This window comes from Coturnix japonica, chromosome Z, assembly GCF_001577835.2.
Source record: "Coturnix japonica isolate 7356 chromosome Z, Coturnix japonica 2.1, whole genome shotgun sequence".
In the NCBI taxonomy this organism is placed as follows: Eukaryota; Metazoa; Chordata; class Aves; order Galliformes; family Phasianidae; genus Coturnix; species Coturnix japonica.
In genome coordinates, this window is record NC_029547.1 from 62389036 (window position 1) to 62410489 (window position 21454).

The 21454-nt window shown below is 42.3% G+C and overlaps 1 protein-coding gene across 1 annotated transcript in view; it reads left to right on the forward strand.

The window, feature by feature from the left end:
• The first annotated feature begins 73 nt into the window (after positions 1-73).
• The window catches only part of ELP1 (elongator complex protein 1), a 29269-nt gene continuing 7888 nt past the window's right edge, over positions 74-21454 (forward strand). Inside the window, exons 1-24 of the mRNA XM_015849949.2 lie at positions 74-306; positions 456-608; positions 3306-3387; positions 4979-5059; positions 5345-5430; positions 6042-6141; positions 6859-6949; positions 7415-7538; positions 8097-8187; positions 8637-8867; positions 9595-9765; positions 10082-10181; positions 11185-11367; positions 13663-13769; positions 14265-14368; positions 15187-15240; positions 15340-15445; positions 16073-16188; positions 16895-16968; positions 17588-17666; positions 17939-18018; positions 18810-18950; positions 19948-20033; positions 20613-20761. Coding sequence (XP_015705435.1) covers positions 157-306; positions 456-608; positions 3306-3387; positions 4979-5059; positions 5345-5430; positions 6042-6141; positions 6859-6949; positions 7415-7538; positions 8097-8187; positions 8637-8867; positions 9595-9765; positions 10082-10181; positions 11185-11367; positions 13663-13769; positions 14265-14368; positions 15187-15240; positions 15340-15445; positions 16073-16188; positions 16895-16968; positions 17588-17666; positions 17939-18018; positions 18810-18950; positions 19948-20033; positions 20613-20761 — 2739 coding nt within the window. The 5' untranslated portion in view covers positions 74-156. The remainder of the gene's footprint in view (positions 307-455; positions 609-3305; positions 3388-4978; positions 5060-5344; positions 5431-6041; positions 6142-6858; positions 6950-7414; positions 7539-8096; positions 8188-8636; positions 8868-9594; positions 9766-10081; positions 10182-11184; positions 11368-13662; positions 13770-14264; positions 14369-15186; positions 15241-15339; positions 15446-16072; positions 16189-16894; positions 16969-17587; positions 17667-17938; positions 18019-18809; positions 18951-19947; positions 20034-20612; positions 20762-21454) is intronic.

Sequence of the window (21454 nt, forward strand, 5' to 3'; positions counted from 1 at the left end):
CCTGTGGGATGGGATGCGACGGGACCGCGGGGCGAACCCGCCTGAGGGACGAGGCGCTTGCGCGCTATGAGCGTCACCTACTGCGCCTGTGCCCGCTGCGGGAGTGATGGCGGCGCCGTGTGAGAGCCGTGTGCCCTGACACTGAGCTCTGCCGACATGAGGAACCTCCGGCTGCTGAGGAACGGTGGCTGCCGCCCCTCCGGAGCACCCGGCAGCCCGCAGGGCTTTTGTCTCGGTGTGGATCATGGCACGGTGTTCGTGGGATCCCAGAGCGGCCTCCTGGAGCTGGACTGTGCCGCGCAGTCGGTGAGAAGTCGGTCAGGGCCTGGCGGTGTGGTGCTGCACTGCTTGGGCTGGTTCTGTAATATGTACCGGATTGTGGTTGGGTTTGTTTTTGTATAAATCAAAGTGAGGTGATACGGTGTTATTAAGCTGTCTGCCTTTCTGTTGTCAAGGTGGTGAGAGAAGTTTCTTTGACTGCAGAGGGTTTTATGCCAGAGGATGGAAGCGGCTGCATCGTTGCTATCGAGCATCTTCCAGAGCTGGAGTGTGTGTGTGTTGCCACGGCGGCTGGAGACATCCTTCTGTGCAACCTCAGCACAAAGCAGGTAATGTGGCAGGAAAAAGAACTGGGGGATTGCAAAGGAAAGCTGAAAGTCTGTGGGCTAGATGTGTGTTTGTTCCATGCCGCTCAGAATAGGTCTTGCAATTACTTAATGATCTTTATGAGAAAAAAAAGAAAAAAAAAATCAAAAAGAGAGAACTGAGGAAAATGGAGAAAGAATGAGTGTCAGAAAAATGAACAGGAAAAAAGATTGGTCTGTTTTGAGGGTCTGTTTCATGAAGTTCCATTGTCAGCATATGGTGCTGGAGAAGCAGGAAGGGGATGAATGTGCTCATCTGGAGGTCATAGTCGCAAACCAGCAAACAGCTACAGTGACCACAAAGAAGGCAACTTCACAGGGTTCTTCTCAGGCATCCTTTTATGCTGGTTGAGTTTGCAGGTGCACTGTCCCAAGGTCGTAAACAAGCAAGTTTGCAATAACAAGTTTGTCAAAAATAAGTTAATAGCCAAAACTTTCTTGTGGGAAGGGTAAGAATGTAGATTTCGATTAGATATTAGAAGCAAATTTCTCACTTAGAGGGCAGTGAGGTGTTTGCACAGACTGCCCAGGGAAGCTGTAGATGGTCCACCCTTGAAGGCATTCAAGGCTGGGTTGGATGGGGCCCTGAGCTATGTCACATGGGGGCTGGTAGCAGTACCCACAGGCAGTGGTTTGGAAATGGATAATCTCTAATGTCCCTTTTAAGCTAAATCATTCTATGTAGGTTTCTTGACTTCTATTTTGTCAGTCAGTAAGGAATATTATTCTGATATGACTTAGCTGAAGATACAATCAACTTGTTATATTGTGATTTGAAGATTACTTGGGATAAAATAATGGAACTGGAAAACACTGAAGGTAAACTTGATATATCCCAGCTGAGTAAATGGGGCAAAAACTGAGATACTTGCTTTCTATTTTCTCCTCATCATCCAGTTTATACCATCTTCACTAAAATACCGCAGCAGAATCCTCTGAAATTTGCATCTCTCCCTACAGTATCAGCCTAAAAGTATAAGCAGGTGGAAGTAGGTTTGAGATGTCACTGGTTACTTGCAGCTCATCTTTCGGTTTCTGCTTGAGTTTGATTTGTAAATACTACTTAAATGTAAAACCATCTGTATGTGAAAAATGTGCCCTGCATTGCAACTCAATAAACATCATATAAGAATAAAAACTAACAAAAGATGTGACGTGTGTAACTTTTCTTGCACTGTGTGTTAGAGTACAAATTTAACTTCAAAGCTTTTTGGCTCACTTTCTTGATTATAAACTTGTATACTTTTGGTTCAGTTTGGGCACCAAAACAGAAGACTTGATTACTCTCCTTGTTCTGAATCCTTTTGCATGTGGATGGTAGTTACTCTGTATACCACTGTGTGTTCACACTCTGAAAAAAGTGTGCTACCCAAGCTTAATTTCTTGAATAGAATTATCTTGCTATTCGTAATAATTGTTCTGTTCCTTAGTCTTTTACAATTCAGGGTAACAGTGAAGTGGGTGGAGATTTTCTGTCACACTGTTGATTATACACCCATAATGGCTCACAGAATCACTGAAGGGGTTGAAAGAGAACTCTGGAGGTCATCTAATCCAAAACCTCTGCTAAAGCAGGTTCCTTATAGTAGGATGGATGCACAGGAAGGTGTCCAGGCAAGTTTTGGATATCTCTAGAGAAGCAGACTCCACAGTGTCTCTGGGCAGCTCATTCCAGTGCTCTGTAACCTTCAAAATAAGTGTTTTTCCTCATCTTCAGATTGGACTGCATGTGTTCTAGTTTGTTCCCATTTTTCCCTTGTCGTGTTACTGGGCACCACTGGAAAGGTCCTGGCCCCATCTTCTTTACACTGTACAGGCACATCCAGGTACGCAAGTTCATAATTACATGTGTCTGTGGTGGGAAGAAGGAACTCTTGCCAAAGACGAGATAGTTCAGTAAGTTACTGATCACCAGCTGATCACGTGCATCTGATCGCATTTTCCAGTCAAATTTGTAGCATGTGGTTTTCCATAAAAGGTTTTAGAAATACTAACCCCATCCTTAACTCTAAAGTTATTTGAATTCTCAACAAAAGTAAGAACTTAGACTCATTTCAGATGTGCTTCATACATGATTTCTTATCTGTCTTTTTACTGTTTGGTTCATTCTCTCTATCTGGCCACCTGAGTGCAGTATCCATAGTATGTAAGTCCCATTTCATTTGCAGGAACCTAGATATTCCTTGGGTTATTTCTGCACAAAATGAGGTCTTCTATCTGGAATGAGTCTTCCTGGAACGAAATCCCCTTTTTACCTCTCCTGGGTTGGATCTCGTCTGAATTTTAGAATTGTTTTGTCCCAATTTTTTGTAAACTTATTTAGAGCTTGTACAGCTGTATACACTTGTCATATTTAATATCCACAAGCAGCTTTGGGATCAGATTTTCAATGGATATGGGGCCTCTTAACTGTTCAGTGGAATTTTGTAGGCAAGGTCAGTTACATATGTTATATCCATAGATTTTTCTGGCTTGTTGTATGAAAACATTATAGAACCATCTTTGATTAGAAACGTTTCTTTCAACACAAAAAGTGAAATACATCTTCTGACTTCTTTAACCATGAGAGGATTTCCCACAGACAGTGACTGACAGCTTTTGTGCTGTGATGGTGCTATGCTGGTGTTCTTGCTCATCTGTGATCTTAATTCTGTCTTACAGGTGGAATGTGTTGGAAGTGTGGACAGTGGCCTGAGTGCCATGAGCTGGAGCCCTGACCAAGAGCTTGTTTTGCTTGCAACAGGTAGTAACAGCTAGTAAGCTTTCTGCCCTCTGGCATGAAATTTTGTGATGCAAATGTAGAATACAGTTGATTTTAAGACATGAAAAGCAAGATATAGTTACAAAATCGGGACTAAGATACAAGGAAGCAAAAAAAACCATCACATGATTCTATATATTAGGTTTTGTTTAATTATCACTGCAGTGCATTGATGGTCCTAGCTGAAGCTGTTCAGGTCCAGAAAGTGGAGCTTTGTAGAGAACAGTTTTGCATTAATCTTTCAGGTCTTCACTGGAGGTGTATTTTCCATGCTACCCTAAAATGTAAATACAGGGTTCTAAGTCCTTTTGATTGCTTAATAACAAAAATTTTCTTGTCCTGTGAGAAGAAATATCTGAATTAAAAGCTCAACTTTATTGACTGGAGACACAGATCTGTAATAAGTTTCAAGCAAAACAGAACTTGTGGTTGTTGGGGAACTCTGGAGATCACCTATTCCAACAAAAAACCCCAAACGGCACATTTTCTTACATTTAAATGGAATTGTTTTTCAGTTCCATTTTGTGTTCATTGCCTCTTTGATACCACTAGTAGCCTGTCTTGTCTTCTTTCCTGCACTCTGCCTCTCTGTTCCTTCCCTCCTCTATAAGATGTTGATGCACACCAGTAGTTCCCTCAGAACCTCCTCTTCAGAGAATTTTTTTTTCTTAGCCTCTCCCCATCTGTCTGATTCTCCAAGATGTTAATAATCTGTGACCATTTTCTGAACCCATTCCTCTATGACAGTGCTTGCTGTGTACAGGTAAGCCCAGAAATGGAGCCAGTGCTCCTTTCCATCCAGTTGGTTCCCACATCTGTCATAGTTCCTGATGTGCAGGACTTGGATTTTCTCCTTGTTAAACTTCGAGTTTCCTGTCAGACTCTCTTCAACGTGCATCATTGTGGCAGCACAACCTCCTGCTCTACCTGTCATTCTTCCCAGTTTTGTGCTTTCTGCAAACTTGGCTAAGAATCTAGTCATTTAGGGCACAAATAAAGATGTTAAACATTAACCCAAGGTCTAGCAGTGGTGATGTGCTACAGGTGATGGGCCTCAAGCTAGGTTTTTTGCCATTAATAATAAGCTTCTGGACATGGCAGTTCAGCTGGTTTTGAGTCCACATTCTCTACTGATCAATCTATGCCATCTTTCTTGAATTTTTGAGTGATGTGGAAGACAGTGTCAGAGGCCTTGGAAGAGTCAAGATAAATAACATCACCTGATCTCCCCATATCCAGAAGCCAGTCGCATGAGTTCAGTTTCATAAATTCATGCTGACAGCTTTTCGCCTTTTTCTTGTCTTAAGTAAAAATGTTTAAGAAGTGCCAGGTACTTATTTTGAAAGTGGAAAGAAGTAAAGGATAGTCTAGGAAATATGTTTCTGAATACAGACACTTTAAGGTGTCCTTTTCCAGTCTGAGATTTTCATTTTTGAGGGATGTGTTTTGTTTTTTATCATTAGAAATGTTTCTGTGTTGTCTATCACAGAATAACAGGATAATTGAGAGCATTTTTTAAAAAAATCTGCTGAAGATTTAATTAACTGTATTGTATTTGATATCTCCCCTGCAGGTCAGCAAACACTCATAATGATGACAAGAGATTTTGAACCAATTACTGAGAAGGAAATCCACCAGAATGAGTTTGGGGAAGGTAAGAGATGCTTGAAGTCAAGTTGCTGAGACTGGTTGCATTGGTGTGTTGTGAGCATATATAACGAGCAGAAGTGGAGTACTTACTAGGGCCAGCAAAGCATTTCACATTATGGGGGTGCTGAAGAGCTGGAAGGGAATGCCAATATGAACTTGTCAGTGGAAATTCAAGCAATTTTTTAGAGTTAAACTTGGTGGGAGCAGGTGGCATGGTGCTGTAGTCGTTTACCACCCTTTGCAAAGTAATTCTGTAAATCTTTGACTACAATGATTATTTCTTCCTCAGGAAAGTTTATTACTGTTGGCTGGGGCAAAAAGGAGACACAGTTCCATGGATCAGAGGGAAAACAGGCAGCTCAGCGCAAGCAGACGGTACTGTGCTAGTTTTCTTGTGTTATGCTTGTGCTCTCTGCAGAGAGGACGTGTATAAAAAGAGTTTCTGATATTTCTAGTTGTCCCTATGTGCTCCTTTTGTTCCTATTGTCTGAAATTCAGCATTTTATCCTCCTTATAAATCAGAACAGCAACTGGAAGTACATAAGACTGGCTCATATAGAGCTCAAAGCAAGATTTGCAAGATTTAGTGCTTTTGCATGTAAAGCCTCATGGCAGACATGGTTGACTTTTGCTTTTTTTTTTTTTTTTGCTATTTTTTAAATCAAATTATCTGTCTGATCAAAATCTGTATCACTAGTTCAGCTGAGGAGAAATGGTGATGATTTTTTCTCCTTGGAGTCAAGAATTTAAGGATTTGAGCTACTGAATATTACTAGTCACGTGGAGTGACTCCTTGTGCCTGCAGGTTTTAGGTCTTCGCTCCCCTGTCTGAGGCTTCCTAAAATTATTGAGTAATGAATTCTTAACTTCGCAGTATTATGATTGTTTAATCTGTTGACTTCATGTCGAGGCTCTTGAAAGAGCAGCTTGGCTGTGTAAGTAGGCAAAGCCAGTAGTTGCCTTTCTAAGCTTTTGTGTAACTTCAGGAAGTGTTACCTGCTTCATCCTGGGATGATGGCAAGCCTCGGATGACGTGGAGAGGAGATGGGCAGTTCGTTGCAGTGAGTGCTGTCTGTCCAGAGACAGGTATGGGATTAGTTTCATTGTAATAACAACTTGTTTAAAAGGCTTTTTAAGTGGAAATGTGACAAGGCAAGGACCAGCTAATGTTCATAATCTCTTGGCCACTTAAAATCAGAAATCTGAACTAATGAATTATTTCTTCCTCTATTTCGATCTCAAAGATATGTAAAAAAACTTTTAATATACATGATGTTTTGAAAACTTTTGAGCAGTCTGACTTCCAGACCAGTGAGAGGCCAGGAGAAATTACTACTGAGCAGTTATTACCCAAACTGCTTTTTTTCACCAGTTTAAAGTTATTGCTCAAACTCTAAGTAGTATGTAAGAGGCTCCTAGTGCCAAATGGGTCTGTTTGGCTGCTGTGGTACTCAGTCCCTCATAGTAAGAATTCAGCCTTGCACGCTCATGTTTAATTACTGGTAATGTTTTTCCATAGGTTTTGCCATAAAGTCAAAGAGATAACAAGCACATACATTTTTTTAAGACCGTAATTGTTATCTTCCATGATTAATATTACTGAGAAGTAATATTAGATACCACTATCTACCACTTAGATACCACTAAGCTACATCAGACTGAAATTTCTACTTCCTTGTGTAGAGTTACTTGATTACTGTGGGAGAGCAGCCTGAGACATTGGAAGTTCTGATGTGCTGTTATTTAAGAGTCTCTTTGTATTGTTTTCTCACACCCTTTTCTCCCTGCCTTTTCAACCTGTAGGTGCTCGAAAGGTTCGAGTATGGAACAGAGAGCTCATGTTGCAGTCAACAAGTGAGCCTATCTCAGGATTAGAACAAGCATTGGCCTGGAAGTGAGTAGCAGTGTGTGCAGGCAATAGACTGCTCTGGCCACATTCTTTGCTTAGCATTTATTTAATTCTCCGGTGTTAATTTTCCTAGAACTTTAATAAAGCTTGATCCAGCATGTGGACCAGAAGGTCCTTTAAACCCTGGAAAGAATAATACTTGCATTGCAGTTTCTGTGTACTGTCTCAGTGTCAGATGTTTTGGGATTGGACTGTATAAATAGGAATATTACAGGGGCCTTTTCCTGTACTGACATTTAGTTGCTCACCTGAAGATGTCAGGAGCTCTAGGGAAATGTCTTTGCTGCACCTATGGCTTTGTCTCAACAGAGCTGTGGAAAATGGTGCTCTGCTGTCCTTTTCTTGATACCTTGTGTGAAAACTTTGTGTCTGGAGAAGATGATGTTTAAAGTGACAGTTTTGATTGAGCAACTGAATTTTTGTTTTACTCATCTATTTATTTTTTTTAAGGCCCTCTGGAAACTTGATAGCATCCACACAAGAAAAACCCAACAGACATGATGTGGTTTTCTTGGAGAAGAATGGACTTCTACATGGGGAGTTCACCCTTCCGTTCCAGAAAGGGCAAGTCAAAGTAAGTGCTCTGTCTGAGCTTCTTTGATTAGGCTATAGTGAAAGGGAGAACTAGATCATTTTCACTATCATTGGAGGAAATTGTTAATATTGCAGTTAGTGCTGATCCTAGTGGGGGAAAAAAAGGTGGTCTTTGCTTTTAGGCCTGAAAATAGAACTGAAGATGCAAAATCCTTTGTAGGCTCTAGTACAGAAATATCTGGGGGGTTGTACGCCTGAAGCTTTTCTCATCTCTGTATGCTTTCTATCAGACAAATGCTTCAGGAGTGCTCTTCTGGATGTCAGCTTGTGTAGGCAGATTATTTTTCAACACTGAGGAGAACTTTGCATTCACATGTGGGATTGTGTCACCTCCTTAGATGTGTAGAACTGCTGTGATGGGTTCTGCTTTGAGACACTGCTCTGGCTGCCAGAAGCTTCACAAGTGCAGTGTTAGTGCAACTCTTGTACTTTACATTGTTGAAAGGAAGAAATAACTGGTGGTCTTGCAAATCAGTCTGGAGTACCCACAATGTGGAGCTGCAGCAGTACCCTGTAAAAGCAATGCTTGTTTCTGCAGGTTAATGAACTGATTTGGAATGCTGATTCCACGGTCCTGGCTATATGGCTGGAAGAGCTGAAGAATGTAAACTCCAACCCAAACAGTTACGGTGAGAGGACTATGTGAAGATACAGATTTTACAATTGCCTATGAACTTGCCTAGAGTGGGTTATTTACAGGAATAGAGACTTTGGGGGAGGCTTACTGAAAGCTTTGAGGTCCCTCTACAGCTCAGGAAGAAATGCTAGTTCAGCTTGAGCTTGAAGCATCTTCCATGTTGCTGGATTTAGAAGTGATATTAACTGTTTATGACGCCTTCCTAAAACTATGGGTGCCTTCTCACAGTGACTAGGTGGAGGAATTCTAAGATTGATTCTTCTGAGAAAAATCTGTGGTTAATATCTTTTATATTTCTGGGTGTTGCATGACAGAGCACATGGGCTGGAGGGGTAAAACTTATTTTCACTGCAGTTTTTTCCATCTGCACAAGAGCATGCTAGGGAGCATTTGAGATGGGTTTGAAGCAGTAGTCTCTGGTAACCATTTCTTTATCTATAGTCCAGCTGTGGACTACAGGGAACTATCACTGGTACCTGAAGCAAAGTCTGCATTTTGGTAACTCGGAGGAAAATAAGTTGGTGTCACTGCTGTGGGACTCAGTGCTTCCGTATAGACTGCACATACTCTGCCAGGGTTGGCATTACCTCTTCTACGACTGGCACTGGTCTACAGATCGTGGAATGGGAGAGAATAGTTTGCATATGGCAAATGTGGCTGTCATAGATGGAGGTAAGCAGTGGGACTCCTTTGCAGATAAAGGAAGTTTCATGGCCCTTTGAATGCAAGCTATTGGAGATTATGGTAGTACTGCTGTCTTCTGTTTATGCAGTGCTTTTTACTGAGGGGGACATCTGATATTGGGGACAGTTTCAGAGGTGGTTTAATGGGATTACCTGCAAGGGGTGCAGCAGCTGTATTTTCATAGAATCATAGAATAGTTTGGGTTGTAAGAGACCCTTAAGATCATCTGATTCCAAGACCCTTGCTGCTACAGGCAGGGACACCTCCTTCTAGACCAGGCTGCTCACAGTCGCATCCAACCTGGGCTTGAATGCTTCCAGGGAGGGGGCACCCACAACCTCACTGGGCAACCTCTGCCAGTGTCTCACCACCCTCATGGTAAAGAGTTTCTTACTAATGTCTGGTCTAAATCTGCACTCCTCCAGTTTAAAACCATTTCCCCTTGTCCTGTTGCTACATGCCCTTTTAAAAAGTCCAGCACCAGCTTTCCTGTAGGCCCTTCAGGTACTGGAAGGCTGCTGTAGGGCCCTCCTGAGCCTTATCCTCCAGGCTGAAGAACCCCAACCCTTTCAGCACTGTTGTTACATCAGTGCATTGTTAGGACATTGTTAGGACATCTTAGTTTGTTCTTGAGCACTGTTTCTATATTCAGTGGAGAACTCCAATAACATTTGAACTGTGTTACAGCTTGATTTGTTTCTCTTTTCTTCTGCAGCTAAAGTACTTGTCACAGCATTCCAGCATGCTGTAGTGCCTCCACCCATGTGCACCTATGAGCTGCAGCTCAAGCAGGCAGTTAATCAGATTGCATTTCACACAGATCCCAAATGTAGTGGAGACATGGCTATCCTGGATGCTGATAACAAGATCTACGTGTACAGATATGGTGAGAGCATGTTGTACTGCCTTTTTAAAGGAAACCATCTCTCCTTGAGAGTGGCGTAGTATTTGATATCCTTTTCACAAGGGGCAGTTGCTGTTATCTCAGTGGGTTCTGTACTGTAACATTATGAGGTAGTTGTGTTCCACAAGGTAATCGCTAATTAATTGTTAATGAGGAGTAGGTGGTGGTTGTGCATGTAGGTGTGGTATATTTCGACTTTCATAACTTCATGTGACATCTGTTTTTCTCCATAAGAGTGAAGATGGAAGCAGCTCAGCTGGAAAGATGTATAACTTCTGCTTTGTTCTGTGTTTACTAGGTCAGAGCATGGTGAAGGACCCCACTGTCAAGTTAGGAGCTATAGGTGGAAATGGATTTAAAGCAAATGTGGAAATGCCACACCTGGATAAAACATACAGGTAATACATAACTACTGCAACCGCAGTGGAGAGAAAAAGACTGTGTCTGGTTGGCTTGTTTAGAGGTCACAGCTGTGACCTCTGTCTGAAGCTTTTGAAGTACTTGTCTGGTAACATGGCTTCATTGTACTGAGCCTGTGGCTTCAGTTAGGCTTCAACCCCTAGGGCTTGCACAGTGCAGTTGATAGTTTATTCTTAGTCCTTTGACTGAGGTCTTGGTCTATCAGGAGTGGTGACAAATCGCGGAAGGGAGCAGTGTTTGGCTGTAGTACTGAGATGGACCAGAAGAAGGACAGGGAGCAGGACAAACAGACAAAGAAAGGCCCAGGAAAAACAACACAGTTGTAGAAGCAGTAATGACAGGAAAGGGCATGGAGGGATTGAGATAGAGAAAGGTCAAGTTTAAGACAGAGATGGAGGAAGAAAGTGTGTCCAGTGATGGGCAGGAGGACTGAGAAATGGAGCAAGGCAAAGTATGTCTGGGGAGCAGGTCAGGTGTATAGAGTGGGAGAAGTGGGCAGCCAGTTGAATAGAGGATATAGTGAGAAACACTGTGATGAGAAAGGGATAGAGAGACAGAGCACAGAAAGGGACAGAAAGTGGCACATGGTTCAGATTGGATGCCAGGAAAAATTTTGTTAGTGTGAGGGTGGTCAAAACAGTTGGAAAAGCTTCCTAGATAGGTGATCAGTGCGCTATGCCAGTCACTGTTCAAAAAGCATTTAGATAATGCTCATGGCGGGGGGGTTGGAACTAAATGATCTTTAAGATCTCTTTCAACACAAACTGTTCAATAATGCCCTCATGCTTTAATTCTTTATAACTCCAGAAATCATCAGGTAGTTGGACTGGATGATATTTGGAGGTCCCTTCCACATCAACTATTTTATTCTATTGTAGTTTTTATTCTGTTCTAAGTCCTTGGCCTTCTGCAGTGTGGTTCTTAATGTTGCCTGCTGAAATCAGGTTCTACCTGCTTACAATCTCTTTTATTCCATGACAGAGTTGATCTAGGCAGCAACACCAATGAGGCGATGAATCCTCTGGGGCTCCGTTTTCTGACCTGGCTGCCAGATGACAGCTTCTTGGTGGTTGGTCAGGATCAGCAAGCTGCCCAGTCTGTCCTCCATCATCTCACTGCAGCACCTCACGTAACTGGAGCTGAAGAAGAGCACCTCAATTTACGGTACTAGAGATCTGTCAGTAATGGGTGTGATCTGAGGGTGCCTCTGGACAGGATTTAGAGGAAATTAAGTCTCTCATGTGTCCTGGAGGCTGTGGGGTGGATTTTTGTGTCTTCCTGCAGAAGTAAAAAGTAGCTAATGAAACTGCCTATTATGCATGTAGTTCCAGTGCTCACAGCCAGCTTGACAAGCTAACATGATGTGCTAACATGCCTGTATTGGTAACAAGATACCTCTGGACTTCAGACAAAGGAGCAGGCCTCTGAACTCTGAGAATGATTTTCTCTCTTTACCCTTTATCCACTATTACCACTGTCTAGAGAGCACTGGTAGCCCTTGTTATTCCTGTCCTCTACTGCTGGGCTTTGTGCAGTCAGAGCAGAAAGAAAGTCAAATGGACTGAGGTTTTGAGAGTCACTTTTTTTAGCACTCACACAACAAAAGCAGTTTGCATATAAACATGCTGTAGGTATGCAGACAGTGGCTAGGGCAAATGCCTGTTGTCTTAAGTTGTTGGTGCTGTTCTTTGCCAGTCTCACCTGACACAGGTGTGAAATGAATAGACTGCAAGGAGCTGCCTCTGAAAAGCAGACCATGAACAGGTTGAGAGTTTGTGGGTAAAAATCTGGGACCAGACTGATAAAGGACATTGTGGTTGGGGTCTACTTTGGGCCTCCTGATCAAGGAGAGCCTGTTGAAAAAGCCCTTCATGCTTCATCTACAAGAAGCATTGCATTGACAGAATCCCATTCTGTTGGGGGATCTCAACTGACTGGATGTCTGCTGGGAAAACAAGGCAGCAGGTTGTAAGCATTCAAGGGTCCTGAAGAAGCCTGGAGATGTTGCTACCAAGCCACTCTCCATCATATTTAGAAGGTCATGGCTGAAGTCCCCAGTGACAGGAAAAAGGGATTCGTCACTGTGAGTCTTAAGAAAAGTAGAAAGGAAGACCCAGGAAACTACAGACCAGTGAGCCTTGCATCTGTGACTGATAATGACAGAAGATAATGAGACAGGTCTTCCTGGAAGTTATGTTAAGGCACATGTGAGACATGGAGGTGATCTGAGACAGCCAGCCCAGCGTAACCAAAGGCAGGTTGTTCCTTGCCAGTCAGGTGGCTTGTGATAAAGGGACAGTATCAGTGTACAAAGGAGAAGAAACTGATACCATCTACCTGGACTTTTGCAAGGCCTTTGACATGGTCTCTCACCACATCCTTATCTCTAAATTGGAGAGATTCATTTGAAGACTTTATTATTCAGTGGATAAGGAATTGATTGGATGCTTGCAGACAAAGGGTTTTGGTCGACAGCTCCATGAATGGTGTCCCTCAGAGGTACTTTTATCAGTGATGTGGAGAGTGAGACCGAGTGCACCCTCAGCGAGTCTGCTGACAGCACTGTGAGCTGAGTGGTGCAAGTGATACAATAGAAGGAAGGGATGCCACCCAGAGGACCCATATAAGCTTGAAAAGTAGGCCCATGTGAGCCTCAGGTTCAACAAGATACTGCACTTGGGTCAGGGCGGTCTGCAGCATGAGTACAGTCTGCAAGAAGTATTTGAGAGCAGCCTTTTAGAGAAGCTTGGAGGTCCTCATGGATGAAAAGCTTGACAGTGTGCTTGCAGCACAGGAAGACCACCGGTATCCTGGGCTGTATCAGAAGAGATGTGGCCATCTGGGCCAAAGAAGTGGTTGTCACACATTGGTGTGACCTTGTTAAAAAAAAAGCCTGCTTTACTGCATCCAGGCCTGAGGCCTCAGGATAAGGAAGAAATTGGATGTGGGAACAGGTCCAGAGAAGGGGCCATGAAGATGATCAGGGGGCTGGGGCACTTCTTCTATAAAGAAAGGCTGAGGGAGCTGGACTTATTCAGCCTGGAGAAGGTAAAGCTCAAGGGAGTCCTCGTTATGGTCTTCCAGTACTTCAGCTTGTAAACAGGAAGGAAATCAGCGTTTCACGTGGTCAGATAGCAACAGGGCCAGAGGGAACAGTTTTAAACTAAAAGAGTAAAGATTTGATTAGATACGAAGAGATTTTTTTTTTTTTTCTCAGAAGGCAGTGAGGCTGTGGAACAGGTTATCCAGAAAAGCTGTGGATGCCCCATCCCTGGAGGCATTCAAGGCCAGGTTGGATGGGGCCCCGGGCAGCCTCATCTGGTGGTGGGCAAGCCAGCCTGTGGGCAGGGGCTTGGAAATGGATGATCTCTAATATCCCTATTAATCTAAATTGTTCAGCGATTCTAGGTTGTCTCTCCAATTACTCTGACATTCTGTGTCTTTTGTATCTTCTTCTAGCTTGTCTCTGCCTGTAGGTGGAGAGGTGATCAGCCTGTGCTGCAGCCCAGTGATGAAAACTGTAGCTCTACAGCTGGCTGATAGACAGATCCTGAAGTACCTCTGGGGTAAGGTGATCTCTGTTAAGGTGCCTGGTCTGAGGTCTAGTTGTTAAAAATGTATTAAAAGGTTTAATGACAAATTGTCTTGCTCTGACAGTGGGTGACTCATGCTAGTAGTTGATGCAGCATTTCATGTTCTCTCTGCTCATAGAAATTGATGGAAATTGGCGATTTATTTTTTTTAAGCACTTAACTGTTGCTGATAATGGTAGCTGACTTTGTGATTTGAAAAGCACACAACTGTTTTAGAGCCTCCAGAAGGGCTGACTGACTGCCACCCCATTGGCACTTCACAATATGTAGTGGAATAAAGGTGCTGCAGAGCCCTAGAAGTTATCACCTTTGTTTTGCTGTTGTCATAGACTTAACTTCAGCATTACCCTTCTGTCCGTTAGATACTGTAGCTTATTCCCAGATGAAGTTTTAGTGAGATTTATTATACGTGGTTGTAATGTCTGGATCTTTGATTGACAGGTAAACTATCTGGTCTTTGCTTTCTAGGGGCTTCTACTCCAGTTCTTGAGCCCTGGCAGACTAGCAGTGGCTGTGCTCTCCAGTTCCCTCACCTTTGCATGCAGACATCTATCACAAGGATTGGTGGTGAAGTAAGTAAGACTGAGCAGTCTGACTTCCTAAGTTAGTTGCTGTCTGCATCAGATATACACCATCATACTCTGCCAGTGGCCCAGTGATACTTCTCAGCTATGTTCTTTATGAGATGCTATGCAGAGCTGAGAGCATATATTTCCATTTTTTCTAGAACATTTCTGGTGATTTGCAGTTAAAAGTGAATCTTCTCTTTCTGTTAATGTAATAAACAATGTCGTTGAAGAGCAAGAAATTTCATTTTTAAGATTTCCAGCAGTCACTGCTATGCTTTCTGAGAAATCAGTATTTTGCTCTGTTTTCTGATGTTATTATGTTAGCAAATATGGCTGCACTGTTTTACTGTATGTCATGCTACTGTTGTCTCCTATTTGCAATGATTGGTAGACATTCCTTAAACTATTGTAGCTAGCTGTTTTGCAGGTATTTTCAGGTTTTCTGTCCTTCAGTGAGTATCCAGGTGAAGGCTGCATGGAGTTACTTTGTCCTCCTCTTCTATTCTCTGTAATTTTGGACCAAAAGCTGGTGGGGAAAAAAAAAGCACAGACTTAATGGTCTGTTATGGCTCTGCATGTTTGGTTACTGTGCTGTTTGTGTGACAGGGTAAACCAAGCTGAGTTTCCAGCTAAGAGAGTTTAGAAATACTTAAGTAAGTTCCAGGTACTGTGGTTGCATGATTCCTGTCAATTCCTCTAGGTAATTCACGTGAGGTTCTTGATACTTAATCAAAAGGTGCTTTAATCCATTGGTGGTCAGTGTGGTGAAACTGGAGACTGTGAGACTGATACCTTATGCTTGTCATCCTTCTTGTTTGTAGGAGGTGATCTTGGGCCTCACAGATCGATGTCGGTTTTTCGTTAATGATACTGAGGTACCAACATGTTTACCCCTCATTCCACCCCTTTTTTCCCTGCCAAAGATTTGTTCTGTTTTGCTTCAGACAGAAATAAAAGTAGTCATTTTTTTGCAGGTTGCATCCAACATCACCTCGTTTGCAACATACAATGAGTTTTTGTTGGTGACGACCAACTCCCACACCTGTCAGTGCTTCTGTTTGAAGAACATGTCAGTGAAAGGTAAATGCCACTTCTGCCTGCCTGCTCCTGCCAGCTCATGGCCATTGTCTTGGAATTAAAATCTGTCCCCATTTTTTACATCCAAACCTGCTGTATTTGGGTCACTCAGAGCAGCTACTTAAGATACAGAGGTAGAGAGCTGTTCTTAAAAATCTGTCAGATAGCAAAGAGCACAAGGGATGTTAAAAATCATGCACTCCTCCCAGGTAGCAAGTTTTGCCCTAAAATTGTTGTCCTTTTGTTCTGTCCTTCACCTTCAGAGACAAAAAAAGTTCTCTGTTCTTCAAAAGTGTGTGGTGGAGAATGGGTCCCAATAGGAAGAGTTTCTGGTAGTATCTTACTTTGAAAGAAGTGAGAACCTCAGAAGAAGTATGATGACAGCTTACTGGTGCTGTACGCTTTTCCCTGCTTCTCCCCTCTTATGCATTAGGCATGAATTCAGGTAAACAGAGGACATCTTCCTACTTTGTACAGCAATGCTTAGCACTGAAAGGCCTTCAACCTGTAGCAGCCTTTCAGGATATCACTGACTGAGATAGTACAACATTGCAGAGCTACATGTGAAAGCCTGACAGGGTGGCACAGTTCTGTGGTCTGTCAGGATACTGATAACTGTGCTATCTTCAGCCCTTCAGGTAGGCCTGAGCAGTGTTGCAGCCCCAAACAGTGAGACCTTGCGCAAGGTGGAGCGAGGATCACGTATCATCACTGTTGTACCTCAGGACACAAAGGTTGTGCTTCAGGTCAGTGCTCTCTACTCATGTCCGTTGAGGTCTGCTGTCTGTGTGTACAAGGGTTGTCTCAGCAGGTAGCTGGTCAGACTGCAAATAACACATGCAGTGCTGCAAGGGTGCTGTCCTGTTGTTCTTCAGTTCAGTGTCAATCGCCAGCTGCCTGGTTAGATAAGGAGTAGTTTTGGGCATGGCTCTGGGAGTTAGATTGAGCACAGGCAACTGAGTGTGTAGTGAAGTGAAGAGTTCAAATTCCTATGGCAGAGTGTAATGGTATATGTTATGGCCTCTCCTGTGAATCTCAGAGCTGCTTCTTAAATGAAGAAGCTCTCCATGAGACATGAAACTGAGTTTGTACAGAATTTGCAGAGCTATGCTCACTCATGAGAATCAGCACAAGCTCACATAGAAGAATTTTGTTTGAAGTGCATCTCTAGAGGTTGGTAGTTTGACATCCTCTTTAATGCACCACTAACATGAAAGTATGGTCATACTACTCAGAGTTTCATCCAATTGAATGGAGTCCAATCTTCTGAGGAAGCAATGCTTTTGAGCTGAATCAATTTTCAGATATTTTTCCAGGTTCATTTGAACTGTCCTTTGAAGTGAAAAAATAGGCCTTTGTCACCTGCAAGTAGCAGCAGGCCTGTCCTTGCTTCGCCTTTCATGTAGGCAGAGTAGCTACAAATAAATGAATGCATGGATCTTTTTGCTGTAGATGCCAAGAGGAAATCTGGAGACTGTTCACCATCGAGCTCTGGTTCTTGCCCAGATTCGAAAGTGGCTAGACAGGTAAATAGCACCAGTGTTTTCTGGTCTTCCCTAACGCATTCTGAGCTGTTGAGCAGCTGGCTGATCCTGTGCTGGAGGTAGATTTGAGACTAGTCTGAAATGTACTGTCTTGTCGTCACTTGGAATGAAACAGTTTCCAGGGTCACCAGCCTACCAGTCTAGTTTTTGGCAGTACCTCCTTACAATTTATCACTGGGGGGCTTGTTTGTTGAGACTGTGGATGGGAAAGGTCTTGGTTAGTTCCTTTCTCCAGATGTCTTGATAATCTCATGGTTTAGCTTACTATTTTTCATATTGTACTGGTTTAATCGCTTTACATTCAAGTTTTCTAAAACAAAATTAGATTCATGAGACTGAAATGTACTTCTCTAAGACAGGAACGAGAAGCCAATGGCTGTCTCAGTTTTCCAGCATGACCTGTTGATCTGTTTCACTGCAGAGGCTGGCAGTGAGCAGAGCAGACCTTGCACATTTTTTTCTGGAGAGTCATTTACACAGCTTATTGCCTCAGCTATTGTTGCCCTCCTTGGCTCTGTGGTTGCCTCTGGTCAGTTACCTCTGTTTGTGGGTATTGTAGCTATCCAGAATGTAAACTATCCTGCTTTACTCTTCCCCTTAGGCTTATGTTCAGGGAAGCATTTCAGTGTATGAGGAAGCTGAGAATCAACCTCAATCTTCTCTATGACCACAATCCCAAGGCAAGTATACCCAGTTCTGTGGTGTTCTTTTTCATATCCATCCAGGCTGGTGGGATTCTTTCATATTGTACGTACACAGAATAATAGAATGGCTTGGGTTGGAAGGGACCTCAAAGATCATCAAACTCCAACCCCTCTGCCTCATCCAGGACCACCAACCTCCATATCTAATACTAGACCAGGCTGCCCGTTCAGATAAGGTCTTTGAATGTGCTCCTGTAAATAATGTACTTTGTCAGAATAACAGTAGTAATACTCTTGTTCATTTTCAGGTATTTCTGGAAAATGTAGAAACCTTTATCAAGCAGATAGATTCTGTGAACTATATCAACTTGTTTTTCACAGAACTTAAGTAAGTATAGTTCTGCAAATGGAAGCTAACAAGTCATCAATGGTGGTGGATTATTTCACCAAAATATTGGCAGCTCTTCAGTCTGAGTGGAATGACTCAGCCTGAAGTCTGGCATGTTGGGTCATAAAAACTCAAGTAAGCTGAATAGTTTCAGTTTATCTGAATTCATATTTGCAGGCTGTCATTACATTTTTCCTGTAACAAATCAGGACACCATCTGATTGCTTTGGCGCTTGTCTGCTGTTTTGCTCTACCAGGGTAAATGTGAATAGAGAATGTTTTGTACCTTCATAAAGAGGGGCAAGACAGCCTACTGTCAAGACAAGAGGCTTTAAAGCATTCATAGCTTCAGGGCTTTTCAGGCTTGTTGAAGTATATAATTGTTTGGGAGCTGGAGTTATCAGTCAGCTGCTCTGTTTTATTTTCATTTTTGACCTGATCTTAAATCTTTGCCTGGAAGTAAAAGCAGATGGCTTAATTTTCAAAAGTGCTTTGTGCTCGGCATCTCCACAGTGGATTTAGTAGAATACGCATAATGCATTCTGAGTTTTATAAGCTAAGATAGTTCTGACCAGTTGTTTTTCAGTACCTCTCTCGGTTGAGAGTCACTTCAGATGGATGAGAAATGTTGGAGAGCTTTGTAATAATGGGGCATTTTGTGTCTGTACTGAGGGACTTAAAAGCTATTTTGTTGAGTAGTTATCTTCTGGAGGTTTTAATATTACTGAATATTACTGTTTATTGGTAGATGATGAACCACACTGGTATTCACAGTGTATGTTTTTATTTAGAGATGAAGATTTCACCAAGACTATGTACCCATCTCTGAGCAGTAGCAGTAATGATAAACCACATCAGCAACCTGAACAGAAAAAAGTGAACCTCGTATGCGATGTGATGAGAGCTGCCATGGAATGCATTGACCCTGAAAAGTGAGCATTTTATTATTGTGGGTGAGGGAACAATTGGAGAGACTTGTTTTTAGTCATTTACAGAAAAGGGAAGCTGTCCTTCAGTTATTTTGCTTTGGATCTCCCGAGGGGAACTTGTGCTCTGCAAAACTTATTCAGCCATACCTTTTGTCTTCTGAGGATGGTCTTCTGAAAAACACTATGCATAGTAAATTCATCAGATAGTAAAACTTTTTTTCCCATAAGTGTTGAAGTAATAGAGGCAGGAGACCTACAAGGGTTTTGAAAATAAACCCAATGTGGGAAAACTGTGTAGTATGGAGGATGGGAGATGTGAGCAAGATTGTCATCCCAGGGATGCCATAGAATCATTAAGGTTGGAAAAGACCCTCTAAGATTATCTAGTTCAACCATCCACCTACCACCACTATTGCCCACAAAACCACATCCCTAAGTACCAAATGTACCCTTTCCTTAAGCTCCTTTACTTTGGGGAGTAGATGGCCTTTCTGAAAAATCTCAGCTGTTCTCTCTGAGACTGAGCTATTTTTGTACATCTTCTGCTGTATTTCAGAATGGTTACCTTTCTGCCACCACCCTTGGATGAATTAAGTCTAGACAAGGTGGCAAAGGAAGATCATAGCAGTGATTAGTGAAGGAAATCATTATACCATGGATAGTCTATGTGTGAAACAGTGGATAGAGGAGCAACAGACAGTGGTTTGCTGCTGAGCCCTGAATGTTTAGACAGTTTACTTAAACAATTTTAGTGAACAAACTATGCCCCTAGAAACATGGCTGAAAACCTAGGAAACCAATTTTGAAATAGTGCATGGGAAGTATATCAGAGTGTAAATAACCTGCAAAAAAAGCTTTCTTGCACTGGATCCAGTTGCTTGAATCTCCATCTAACCTTCTATTTCAGTGTAAACTAGACATTTCATAGTATATGCTAAAATTCGAATAAACATTTTTACTGCTGTCCCACTTTTTCATTTACTGCTTTTGTTTTCTTCAGATACTGCCTATCAATACTAACAGCACACGTGAAGAAAAATCCTCCAGAATTGGAAACTGCTCTCCAGAAGGTTCATGATCTTCGAGGTGATGTATCAAGAACCCAAAAGCATTGAAAGTGTGTGGAGTTTGCAGAAGCTTTTGTTGTTAGCATAATTTACACTGAAAATTAAATTTTAACATGGCTGTTTGTGGAGGCTGTCAGAAAACAAATGTTTCCAAAACTGTCATTAATGAAGAAGCAGTTTGTCAGCTAAAAATGTTGTATTTGCCCTCAGCTAATCCTCTCATCTAGGAATGCCAGCACAGAGCCCAGAGCTGGAGCTGCTCCCCAGTTCAGAACTCTATTTCTCCCAGCATGAAATAGGCATTTCCTGTTCTTGTCCTGGTATCTCAATTAAGCAAATTTTACTTTGTGTTCTGTGCTGTTGATTCTGACTTGTCCCTATTACACATTTTAAAAGTTACCATACATAGGTGAGTCCTTGAAGGTACCTGGAAAGCCTCTGCCAACAGCCAAAGTAATCCTCTCCTGCAAGACAGAATGAGTCATGAATTTGATGGTCTCTAATGCAGCATTAAGAACATTCCATACATTGCATCCCTCCTTCAGGCCAGGGTTCTACCGATAATAATGAAATCTTATGCTTCTTTCTCTTATTACAGAGAACATTTCTTCGAACGCTGCAGCTGTGAGTGCAGAGGAAGCACTGAAGTACCTGCTTTTCCTTGTGGATGTGAATGAATTATATGATTATTCCCTGGGCACATATGACTTTGATTTAGTCGTCATGGTGGCAGAGAAGTCTCAAAAGGTCTTAGCTTATGGTTCCGGTTAATCATTTTTCTACATTCCCAAGGGTTTATTGTAGTCTATGAATCAACCCACACATTTTGCTAGTTGTAGCTCTCTGCCAGGCAGGATTTCAGTCACTCAGAAGTCCTGAGTGTGTTTGGGATGATGGTAGGAACAGGACATAACTTTGCCTCCATTATCAGCTGTTGAGAGCATTTTAGGAAACTTGCTCATACTTGAGGTGAAGTAGGGCTCTTTTAGAGCAGCATTGCCAAGCTCGGAAGGACTCCTAAGGATTTTTTCTCAAGCTGGGAAGAACTTCTGAGGTGTTGCATCTGCATGCATTATGTTCCCAATTCTGTGCCCATTCAGTCTTTACTTAGTTAGCAGTGGCTGCAATAATTGAATGTGTCTTGCAGTGTCTGAAGTTTGAAATTTTCTCCAGAGGGTCTTCACAGAGCTTTCTGAGTTAATTAATGAGCCCAGCAACTGAAACCCACTGCTTATGTTAATAAAAATGTAATTTTTATAACCTGCAATGGAAGATACCAATCCATTTTATAACTGTAAATTTATACGCGATAGTAGCTAATAGCAAACAATATTTGATGTGATATGTGGTGTATAGACAGACTTGAATTTTCATAGATTCATAGAATGGCCTGGGTTGAAAAGGGCCATAATGATCATTTAGTTTCAACTCCGCTGCTAT